The sequence below is a fragment of the Acinonyx jubatus genome, chromosome B3, assembly GCF_027475565.1.
Source record: "Acinonyx jubatus isolate Ajub_Pintada_27869175 chromosome B3, VMU_Ajub_asm_v1.0, whole genome shotgun sequence".
In the NCBI taxonomy this organism is placed as follows: domain Eukaryota; kingdom Metazoa; phylum Chordata; class Mammalia; order Carnivora; family Felidae; genus Acinonyx; species Acinonyx jubatus.
The window spans coordinates 52,468,507-52,481,287 of record NC_069386.1 but is presented as its reverse complement, the minus strand read 5'-3'; the positions used below and the strand labels follow the sequence as shown (position 1 = coordinate 52,481,287).

Genomic DNA, 12,781 nt, shown 5'->3' with positions numbered 1-12,781 from the left:
ATATTTTCAGTTAAATAAATTCTGTTCATAAAATGGAGCAAAGAAAAAGATATAATCATTTTGTATTGTCATATTTACCTTCATTAAGATGTGTAATTTATGTTGTTTTACTTATGCAGAACACAAATTTATAATCATGAAAACATTTAAGTGTCACAATTATATCTTTAATCTACATTTCTTTAATTGGTAATGGAGCTTTACACTCTTCTTATTAAAATGTACCTTGTTTCTGCCACTAAATCAAGTTGCATCAATACTTTAAATATTTTGGATAATAAACTTTAAAAATTTATATATGTCATCTTAATTTCCACCTAAGGAAGTTAAAACGGAATACTTACATCCATAAATACCTTATTATCTTACTTCCACTTACGTATACTATTAGACTAAACACAAATGTCATTTTTTACAGTAATCTTATGTTGATGGTGTCCTGTATTTTGAAAAAAACCCCAGTGTGTATGTCCCCCATCAAGGCTGAGGTAAATGGACCAAAAATGTATCCTAAACTTTTTAGACAGTGGTCTGATCCATCTGAAACCTACTACAGTGAATTCTAGGCAGCATCACAAATCAAGACACTTATTTTCAATATTTTAAATCTATTGTTTAAAAGAAATATCAAATGGGATTTTCCTCCCATCACTGTGTTATTAATTTTTAAGAGGTTATTATAGTAATCAACTCAATCTACTTGAACATTTTGACCACATATACTTGGTAACAGATTTTCAAATCTCAGTGGGTAAACCTCTTATTTCTTTACAAATACTTTCTCTTTTAATTATTTTTCAAATGTTTATTTATTTTGAGAGAGAGAGAGCATGAGTGAGGAAGGGGCAGAAAGAGGGGGGAAGGGAGAGAATCCCAAGCAAGCTCTGTGCTGTCAGGTTTGTGTAGCGCTCAAACCCACGAAGAGTGACATCATGACCTGAGCTGAATACATGGGTCAGATGCTTAACTGACTGAGCCAATCAGGTGCCCCCCAAAATATTTTCATTTCAAAATTCTGTATAATATCTAAAGATGACTGTAACTAATATTGTGTATATTGTGTATTTAGCCTTACTTTGCTCTTTCTTTTTACAATATTTTTCAAAGTTTATTTATTTATTTAGAAAGAGAGACAGCAGGGGAGGGGCAGAGAGAGAGAGAGAGGGAGAGAGAAAGAGAAAGAGAGAGAGAGACAGGGAGAGAGGGGGAGAGGAAGAGGAAGAGAGAGAGAGGTAGAGAATGAATCCCAAACAGGCTCCGCACTGTTAGTGCAGAGCCTGATGCAGGGCTCGAACTCATAACCATGAGATCATGACCTGAGCCAAAGTCAGACACTGAACCGACTAAGCCACTCAGGTGCCCTCTTTTTACTATTTAATCTATCCACTGAGAACCTAAGTTTTCTCTGGCAATTCTTCCTTGTATGTTAATTTTTAAAAAATAAATACAAAGTATTTCACATTTTTAGGTATTAGCAAGTTTCATTATATTTTCTCTAACAGTATATAATCACATAGACATGCAATATTTAGAATTCTATTTTATCTTAATCCATTACTGTTTATTCATTATATTAATTTCTTAGTATAAAGGAAATATATTTTAATATAGCAGTTTTCAAAGTGTGTCCAGTTTCCCCTGATGGCCGCCAAGACTCTTTCAAAAGGCCCATGAGATCAAAAATATTTTCAGAATCATGTTAAGATATTTGCATTTTTTCATTCTCACTCTCTCTCAGTGATTAGTGTTTTCCAGAGGCTTCTTGATGTATGATATCATAAGATTAAATTCAAAAGCAAATATAAGAATCCAGTTGTCTTCTATGAAGCCTGATACTAAAGAGATTTGTAAAACAGTATATGTATTCTATTCTCTTCACTTTTTTTCTCAAAAAATGTTTTTTTGTGTTAACATGTGACAGATTATTATTGTTACCTAAACAAACTAATATTTTAAAAATTTCTTGGTTTTATTCTGTAATATGGTAAGTATCGAGACACATAAACCCTTTTAAGAACAGCTCTTTTAAGTCCCCAATAATTTTTATGTAATAGGACACTGATACCCCAAAAGTTTGAGAGCCACTACTTTATCATATTATATAATCCCTTAACGTTAAAAAAATTTTTATCAGTAACTGATGCTGAAAAGTTTATCTTAATAATTTGAATTACACATTAAAAAAATTACTTGCCTTGCTAATGGGATCAATTTTTATTTTTATTTTTTTTATATCTGGCTTATATTTCAAAGATAAACCTTACTTCAGCACAATGAATAATCCTTTTAATTTTTATATTTGTTCACTAGAAACAGAAGGTCATCAAAGTTCAATGTAACTGTGCTAGACATTATTAAAGATAAAAAATGGGGGAAAAATAAGGGTATAATCCTTATTCAAACAAAATTTATAATCCACAGGGGAAGATACAATTGTCCTCAACTAACTTCCTCAATGAGCTTCATGGAGGCAGCAGCATGGCATTTGAACTATGTTCTTAATAATGAATAAAATTCCAGTAAGTAGAGAATAGCTGAGAGAAAAACACACTGCAGTGTGTAAACAAGAACTGCTTTTTTGTTAAGTTTATGTTTTTGAAGAACAGTAGGAAGACAACGTAACAAACATTTATGGAAAGGTACGGGTGGGAATAAAAGGCCAAGTGAAAGAGCTATGACAAAATTTCAAAAGCTGGAGAGCTTTGAAAATCAAGCAAAGAGTTTGGGTATTATTTTATACACACTGGGAGCTATTAAAAGGTTTTTATTTAAATTTTATTTAAATGTTAGTTAACATACCTTGCAAAATTGGTTTCAGGAGAATTCAGTGATTCATCACAAGTGCCCTCCTTAGTACCCAACACTCATCTAGCCCATCTCCCACCCACCTCCCTCTGTCAACCTATAGTTTGTTCTCTATCATTAAGAGTCTCTTGTGGTTTGTTCCCTCTCTTCCCTTCCCTTCCCCTTCCCTTTTATTCATGTTTTGTTTCTTAAATTCCACACATAAGTGAAATCATATGGTATTTGTCTTTCTCTGACTTATTTTGTTAGCATAACACATTCTAGCTCCATCCACATCATTGCAAATGGCAAGACTTCATTCTTTTAGATGGCTGAGTAATATACCATTATAGATGTGTGTGTGTGTGTGTGTATATATATACACACATACACACATCTTATCTATTCATCAGTTGATGAGCATTTGGGCTCTCTTCATAGTTTGGCTATTGTTGATAATGATGCTGTAAACACTGGGAGGCATGTACCTCCTTTGAATCTATAGTTTGTATCACTTGGGTAAATACCTAATAGTGCAATTGCTGGATTGTAGGGTAATTCTATTTTTAGTTTCTTGCATCCTCGCCAACATCTGTTGTTTCCTGAGTGGTTAATTTTAGCCATTTTGACAGGTGTGAGGTGGTATCTCATCCTGGTTTTGATTTTCATTTCCCTGAAGATGAGTGATGTTGAGTATCTTTTCAGGTGTACGTTGGCCATCTGGATGTCTTCTCTGGAAAAGTGTCTATTCATGTCTTCTGCCCATTTCTTCACTGGATTATTTGTCTTTCGTGTGTTAAGTTTGATAAGCTCTTTAAATATTTTGGATACTACCCTTTATCAGATATGTCATTTGCAAATATCTTCGCCCATTCCATAGGCTGTCTTTTAGTTTTGTTGACGGTTTCCTTCACTGTACAGAAGATTTTTATCTTGATGAAGTCCCAATAGTTCATGTGTGCTTTTGTTTCCTCTGCCTTCAGCAACATGTCTATTAAGAAGCTGCACTAGTCGAGGTCAAAGAGGTTGCTGCCTGTGTTCTCTTCTAGGATTCTGATAGGTTCCTGTGTCACATTTAGGTCTTCCATCAATTTGAATTTATTTCTGTGTATGGTATAAGAAAGTGGTCCAGTTTCATTTTTCTGCCTATCCCCATCCAGCTTTCCCAACACCATTTGTTGAAGAGACTCTTTTTTCCATTGGATATTCTTTTCTGCTTTGTTAAAGATGAGTTGACTATATGGTTGGGGAGTCCATCTGTGGGTTTTCTACCCTGTTCCGTTGATGTGTGTGTCTGTTTTTGTGCCAGTACCAAACTGTCCTGATGACTATAGTTTTTTGGTTTTTTTTTTTTTTTTTGAGAAAAAGAGAAAGAGGGCGCAAGTGAGCAAAGGGAAGAGAGACAGGGTGGGGGTGGGGTGGGGGCGGGAGCGGAGCTCATGTTTTTTTTTATCTGAGGCAGGGCTTGTGCTCACCAGAAGCAAGGCTCAAGCTCACCCGATGTAGGACTCAAACTCACAAACCGTGAAATGATGACCTGAGCTAAAGTCAGATGCTTAATGCCTAAGCCACCCAGGAGCCCGTCTAAAGCTTTGTAATAAAGCTTGAAATCCAGAATCATGATTTGTTTTTTCCTTTTTCAGTACTGCTTTGGCTATTTGGGGTCTTTTGTGGCTCCTTACACATTTTAGGATTGTTTGTTGTAGCTCTGTGAAAAATGCTGGTGGTATTTTGATGGGGATAGCATTGAATATGAAGATTGCTTTGGGTAGTATAGACATTTTAACAATGTTTGTTTTCCAAACCATGAGCATGGAATGCTTTTCCATTTCTTTGTGTCCTCTTCAATTTCCTTCATAAGTGTTCTATAGTTTTCAGAGTATACATCTTTTACTTCCTTAGGTTTATACCTAAGTATCTTATTGTTTTGGGTACAATTGCAAATGGAATCAATTCTTTTATTTCTTTTCCTGCTGCTTTGTTATTGGTGTATAGAAATGCAACAGATTTCTGCCCATTGATTTTATATACTGCAACTATGCTGAATTCATGTGTTAGTTCTAGCAATTTTTTGGTGGAGTCTTTGGGTTTTCTACATAGAGTATAACATCGTCTGCAAATAAATAGTGAAAGTTTGACTTCTTCCTTGCCAATATGGATGCCTTTTATTTTTGTTGTCTGATTGCTCAGACTACGATTTCTAGTACTATATTAAATGATGAGAATGGACATCCCTCTCTTGTTCCACACCAGAGAGGAAAACCTCTGTTTTCCCCACTTGAGGGTATTAGCTGTGGGTCTTTTATATATAGCCTTTATGATAGTCCATCTATACCTACTTAGTTTTTAACAAGAATGGATGCTATATTTTGTCAGATGATTTTTCTGCATCTATTGACAGGCTCATATGGCTCTTACCTTCTCTTTTATTAATGTGGGGTATGTATCAGATTGATTGATTTGCAAACACTGAACTACCCCTGTAGCCCAGGAATAAATCCCACTTGATCACAGTGAGTAATTCTTTTCATGTACTGTTGGATTTGATTCGCTAGTACCTTTTTTTTTGTTTGTTTTTACAATTGCTAGTATCTTGTTGAGAATGTTTGCATCCCTGTTCATCAGGGTATTGTTTGTAACTCTCCTTTTTAGTGGGGTCTTCATCTGATTTTTGAAGGTAATGCTGGCTTCAATGAGTTTGGAAGTTTTCCTTCCATTTCTATTTTTAGAACAGTTTGAGAAGAATAGGTGTTAACTCTTCTTTAAAGGTCTGGTAGAATTCCCCCCTGGGAAGTCATCTGGCCCAGGACTCATTTGTTGGGAGATTTTTGATTACTGATTCAATTTCTTTGCTGGCTATGGGTCTGTTCAAACTTTCTATTTCTTCCTGTTTCAGTTTTGGTAGTTTGTGAGTTTCTAGGAATTTGTCCACTTCTTCCAGATTGCCCAGTTTGTAGGCATATCATTTTCATAATATTCTCTTATAACTGTATTTCTGTGGTGCTGATTGTGATCTCTCCTCTTTCACTTGTGATTTTATCTATTTGGGTCCTTTATCTTTTCTTTTGGTAAGTCTGGTTAAGGGTTTATCAATTTTGTTAATTCTTTCAAAGAACCAGCTCTTGGTTTTTTTTGTGTGTTTGTTTCTATATCTTTTATTTCTGCTCTAATCTTCATTATTTCCCTTATTCTGCTGCTGCTGGCTTTAGACTTTATTTGCTGTTCCTTTTCTAGCTCCTTTAGACGTAGGTTAGGTTATGTATCTAGGGCCTTTCCTGTGTCTTGAGATAGGCCTGAATTGCACTATACTTCCCTTTTTGGACTGCATTTGCTGCATCCCAAAGGTTTTGGACCATTGGGTTTTCATTTTCATTTGTTTTCATGTATTTTTTAAAATTTCTTCTTTAATTTCATTCTTGAGTAGGATATTCTTTAATGTCCATGTATTTGAAGGCTTTCCAAATTTTTTTGCGTGGTTTACTTCAAGTTTCATAGAGTTGTGATCTGAAAATATGCATGGTATTATCTCAATATTTTTGTACCCGATGAGGGCTGATTTGTGACCCAATACATGATCTGTTTTTGGAGAATATTCCACGTGCACTCAAAAAGAATGTGTATTCTATTGCTTTAAGATGAAATATTCTGAATGTATCTGGCAAGTCCATCTGGTCCAGTATCATTCAAAGCCATTGTTTCTTTGTTGATTTTCTGCTTAGATGACCTGTCCATTGTTGTATGTGGGATGCTAAAGTCCCCAACTATCACTGTATTATTATCAATGAGTTTATTATTAATTGATTTATATACTTTGGGTGGGTCTAAGTTGGGGGCATAAATATTTATAACTGTTAGATCTTCTTAATGGATAGAACCCTTAATTATGATATAATGCCCTTCTTCATCTCTTTACAGTCTGTTTTAAAATGTAGTTTGTCTGATTTAATTATGAATACTGTGGCTTTCTTTTGACATCCATTAACATGATAGACAGTTCTCCATCCCCTCACTTTCAACCTGCAGGTGTCTTTAGGTCTAAAATGAGTCTCTTGTAGGCAGCATATAGATGTATCATTTTTTTTATCCATTCTGATACCCTACATCTTTTGATTCTCCAGAGAATTTAGTCAGAGTGATTATTGAAAGATATGAATTTAGTATCATAGTGTTACCTGTAGAGTTGGTGTTTTTGGTGATGCTCTCTGGTCCTTTCTACTCTTTGTTGCTTTTAGTCTTTTTTCTCCCCCCTCCAAAGAGTCCTCCCTTAAAATTTTCTATAGGGCGGGTTTAGTGGTCACAAACTCCTTTAGTTTTTGTCTGGGAGACTCTTTATCTCTCCTTCTATTCTGAATGACAGCCTTGCTGGATACAGTATTCTTGGCTGTGTATTTTTCCGATTCAGCACGTTGAAAATACACTGTCACTCCTTTCTGGCCTAAGTTTTGTGGACAGATATGCTGTGAACGTGATTTGTCTTCCCTTGTAGGTTAAGGACTTTTTCCCCATGCTGCTTTCAGGTTTCTTTCCTTGTGTGTGTATTTTGAGAATCTGACTATGATATGTCTTGGCAATGGCTGCCTTTGTTGAATTTAATGGGAGTTCTCTATGCTTCTTGGATTTTGATGTCTGTGTCCTTCCCCAGATTAGGGTAAGTTTTCAGCTACAATTTGCTCACACAAACTTTCTGCCCCTTTTTCTCTCTCTTCATCTCCTGGGACTCCTATGATACAAATGTTATTACATTTAATAAATTACTGAGTTCCCTAAGTCTGCCTTCATGATCCCTGACTTTTGTTTCCCTCTTCTTTACAGCTTCATTATTTTCCACAATTTTGTCTTCTGTATCACTAATTCCCCCTCTGCCTTGTCCATCCTCATTTTTATGGCCTCTATTTGGATCTGCATCTTGGTTATAGCAGTTTTTAAAACATTTATTTATCTTGAGAGAGAAAAAGAGCATGTGAGCAAGCAGGGAAGGGGCAGAGAGAGGGAGACAGAGAATCCCAAGCAGGCTCCATGCTGTAAGCACAGCCTGCCTGACACAAGGCTCAACCCTACAATCCACAAGATCATGACTTGAGCTGAAATCAGGAGTCAGATGCTTAACTGACTGAGCCACCCAGGTACCTTGTTGCTATAGCATTTTTAATTTCAGTCCGTGTAGATTTCGGGTCTTTTATCTCTGCAGAAATGGATTCTCTAGTGTCTTCTATGCTTTTATTCCCCAAGCCCAGCTAATATCCTTATAATCATTTAAAAAAATTTTTAATGTTTATTTATGAGAAAGACAGAGCGCGAGGTGGGGAGGGGCAGAGAGAGGGAGGGAGGGAGAGAGAGAGAGAGAGAGAGAGAGAGAGAGAGAGAGAGAGAGAGAGAAGCAGGCACAGAATCCAAAGCAGGCTCCAGGCTCTGAGCTGTCAGCACAAGAGCCCAATGCGGGGCTCGAACTCAGGACCGCAAGATCATGACCCGAGCTGAAGTTGGACGTTTAACCAACTGAGCCAACCAGGCACCCCTAAATTCTAGTTCAGACATCTTACTGCATTGATTAAATCCTTGGCTGTCATATCTTCCTGTTCTTTCTTTTGAGGTGAATTCCTCTATCTTGTCATTTTTGATTACAAAAAACAGTAATAACAGAATCAAATAAAAATTTAAAAAGTAAAAAAAAAAATCACATAATGGAAGCTAGATCCTAGGTGTGTTTTGGTCTGCTTGTTAAAAGAAGCTTGGAAGACAAAAGAGAAAAGAAGAGAGAAAAAAATATAAAAAAACAAAACAAAACAAAACAAAAAAACGATAAAAAGGCCGCCTAGGATGCTCAGTCAGTTGAGAGTCCAACTTATTTCAGGTATGGCTGTGTTTCGAAACCCCACATTTTAGAGACCCCTATGGCTCAGACCCAAAGCCATCCACTGGGGAACGGTCTTGCTGTGCTAGTCTGGGGCTGGCTTGTCCCGGAAAATGGTTGCACCACGGTGCACTGGCACCAGCTCGAGTTTATGGTAAATAACAATACACAGCTGGTACCAGGGTTTACTGCCCTCAGCCACATCTCTGTTCCTATACAGGTGACTGAGGTGGCTTGATGGTGACCACTGGGTGTTTTGCTTGTGGAGAGGCCATATCACCTCTACCAAACGCACTCCAAGCAGGGGAACCGCTTCTCCCCATGCGACCTAGGGGATCCTCAGACTGGACAGCCTGTTCCCAGGTCTCCACCCTGCTTCCTCACTGGAGTAGCACCAGTGGCTGACCTCTGAAACTTCAGACTCTGTGCTCCGCTGTTTATAAAAGACTGGCAGTAATGAAACCCTCTCCTTTTTCCCCCATTAGTGGTTTCAGGGAGCAGTTTTCTCTTGTGTACTCCTCTGTGCATGTTTTTACTCCTTCTCTTTAGATGCTTTTATAGCGAGTGCTTTCTTGCACAAACCCAAGGCACTGCTCTCTCTCCCTCTGTCTTTCTCCTCCCTGGGAAAACAGCTCCCTCCCATGTGAAGCACCACGGCTCTTCTATCCCCCAATTCACCTCTCCACACCATGTACCTGCTGTGTTCTCTCCCTCAAATTACTCAGATTGTTCTGTTACCCTCAGATCAATTTTCTAGATATTCAAATGGTTTGATGTCAATCTAGCTGTGTTCGAGGGACAAGACAAGCCCAGGGTCTCCTTACTACTCTGCCATTTTAAACCCCCCACCCCCACCACCACGGATCTATCAAAAATTTTTAAACTGAAGAAAGACATGGTAAAATATATGATTATAAGAATAATTAGTTTAAAGAACTAATTTGAAGAAAGGATAAGAAGATTAGACTACTGAAGTAGTATGACTGCTATAAAGACAAGGTACAGGGGCGCCTGGGTGGCGCAGTCGGTTAAGCATCCGACTTCAGCCAGGTCACGATCTCGCGGTCCGTGAGTTTGAGCCCCGCGTCAGGCTCTGGGCTGATGGCTCAGAGCCTGGAGCCTGTTTCCGATTCTGTGTCTCCCTCTCTCTCTGCCCCTCCCCCGTTCATGCTCTGTCTCTCTCTGTCCCAAAAAAATAAATAAAAGTTGAAAAAAAAATTAAAAAAAAAAAAAAGACAAGGTACAAAGACATTAGGAATTAAAAGGAGATAAATAAGTAGAAACTGATGAATGGACAGACAGCTTTGCAGAGAAGTCAGATTTAGAAAGCTAGGATTTGGTAACAGTGCACTTCAAAGTATAGCTCAATTAAAGCTGGCAACATGGAAAACCAGTAAGATGGCAGTATTTACTCTCTCCAATGCTAGACATGTGAAATTTCAAAATGAAATGATTTCAAAAGGCTTTGTAAGGGGGATAGTTTTCAGGAGCTCTTTAGAAAACAATGAAAAATGGTACGTAACCTAAAAGGGGGACACCACAAGGTCAAAATCATGAAAAACAAAAAGGATAAACAAAAAAACAATGTGTAATTTTTTACCAAAAAAGGCATCAATAAAAAGGCATCAATAAAAATTTAGTGTAACAAATGACGACCAAGAAAAAAGAAAAAGAAGGAAATACAATTATTCTGTAATTAAGAAGCTGATTCTAGAGTTTTAAAAAGGGGCGAGGATAAGGAAAAGACAGGCTTGTTAACACTTTACCTTTTCCCTATGTTGCTACGATGACAGGGAAAATCTCCAGAAACAAGGAAATGGTTTCAGATTGTCATATAGCACACTAAGACTTACAGGACACTAAGACTGGCTGCAATTTTTCCAAGTAATCAAGCAAATCATTAAAGGTTTTAGCAGAATTGGATATGTTTAAGTAAAATGACATTTCCCAAAGATAACAAAGCTTAGTCAACAAAGAATTTTAACACACACTTACTGTGTTGTAAAGTTCTTCCAGTCTGGGAATGGTAAGGAATTTATGCATGCTCACTCCATTTTCAATAAGTAGTTTTACAAATGCAACTCTATCCATTACAAGAGCATCAAGCATAGCTTGTTCCAAGGATCCAACCTAAAATATCAAAATTAGTGAATATATTTCACACATTCTAATTATACAAATAATTCTCAATGCAAGTCCTAGGATTTATACTTATTTGTTCTTGAACAGTTTTGGAACAAACTAAAAAGATGCAAAACAGTAAAAGGCTAGAACTTAAGGTATAAAGGGAATAGAAGAAAAGACCTCTCTATACTAGCATTCCCCAAAGAATACTCCATAAGCACTATTTCTGCAGGAGAGAAGTGTTACATAGTGGGGGGGGGACAAGAAAGAATCCATCATCAAGTAAATTTGGGGAAAAAAATCTTAGAGCAATGGTTCTCAATGTTTAGGAAAGGTTTTTTGGACAGATCATTTCACTTTTTGGGGGCCATTACTAACATTCAAAGGATACCAGATATCATGCACTACGCCAGACAATTTCACTCAGAAAGGACTGTCCGATATCTCACGCAACTTTGTTATGCTGTTGGACTTTCATGTGTGAAAATGCAATAATTCTGCTTTACATATAAACACAAAGTATTGTCATAGTTTGTTTTGCAATGAAGTTTCCAAAAATACAACATCATATTAGTTACATAAGATGGTACTCAGTTTTCTTTAGAACTTTAACAGAAATTATTCACCATTAGAGAAAAATTACATCTAATAGCAATACAATCTGTGCCATTTGAGTTTAATGTAAACCATGTACGTCAGTCAGTATTTTTAAGCTGTCCCTTTTAAGTTTTTAGGGACTCTTTATAGACTTCAACAGACTCTGAATCAAATGCTGTTAAATTAGTGGAGACACAAATATAGAAATTTCAAGTATCATTAATAGGGTATTTTATTTTATTTAAGAAACAATTTTTAAAAATCATTTATTTTTGAGAGAGAGACAGAATGTAAGCAGGGGAGGAAGAGAGAGAGAGGGAGAAAGAGAATCCAAAGCAGACTCCAGGCTCTGAGCTGTCAGCACAGAGCCTGACTTGGGGCTCGAACTCACAAACCGAGAGATCATGACCTAAGCCGAAGTCAGACACTTAACTCAGCAACCCAGGCGCCTCATAAAGGGTATTTTATTAATAGAACACTAATATATTTAATATTAATGCATTTAACATTAGTATATTTTATATGTATATTAAGATATTTTAAATATCTCATGTTATTGCTTCTGTATATTTTTAATATTTTAGTACCATACGATAAAATAAAACTTTGTGGGGAAAATCAGTATCAAAATTGGCTGTTTTTTGGTTTTTTTTTTTTTACCTGTTGTTTTTCAATTTATTCTGATTCTGTCTGCATAAGTTTACTAGATAACTGTACAACTTCTCTACAGCAGCTTCTATTACCATTTCTCCAATCTGTCCTCTATTTCCATCTCTTAGCAAAGGATCTGGTCACCAAGATCTTCTTAAGGATACAGACTAAATGCACACCTCATACATGATGGGATTTCAACATGGAAGATATGTTTTCTGCAGTTTTTAAGTATATTTATTTATTTTTTGAGAGTAAGTGCATAAGGAAAGGAGGGGCGGGGGGGAGAGAGAGAGAATTCCAGATTCTCTCAAGAATAAGATGCTCAACCAACTGAGCCACCCAGGTGCCCATGTTTTCTGCAATATTTTTTATCACTCAGCTCTATGTCACAACAAGGGAAATACTTTGACATTGCACTTAAAAATAAGGCTGAACTAATTAATAACACTGTAAAACTTATTCAATTTCTCCTATTAATAGCCACTGATTTATCAAGGCATGCTATTCTTATTTTAGGATTCTTTCTCTTATCATATACAAATAATTCTCATATGTTATTACTTATTCTAACTACTTTTGCTCTAATTCCTATTTGTTCCTCTTCTTTGCTCTTTCCTTGTCCTGTAGTTGTCAATGGGTATTTTTCTGCTCCCCACGGAATTTAAATTACTGACATTTCCATATTAGCATGTACTCACAACTGCAGCATTTTACACGGATTCTACATAAAATAAGTGAAAGCATATAATTATTTATTATGCTATTTATGTT

The 12,781-nt window shown here is 36.5% G+C and overlaps 1 protein-coding gene across 4 annotated transcripts in view; it reads right to left on the bottom strand.

Annotated features, from left to right (window-relative positions):
• The window catches only part of TRPM7 (transient receptor potential cation channel subfamily M member 7), a 121,248-nt gene that overhangs the window by 54,368 nt on the left and 54,099 nt on the right, over positions 1-12,781 (bottom strand). For all 4 annotated transcript variants that reach the window (XM_015063469.3, XM_027067239.2, XM_027067238.2 and 1 more), the window contains one exon: positions 10,631-10,765. In XM_015063469.3, coding sequence (XP_014918955.2) covers positions 10,631-10,765 — 135 coding nt within the window. The remainder of the gene's footprint in view (positions 1-10,630; positions 10,766-12,781) is intronic.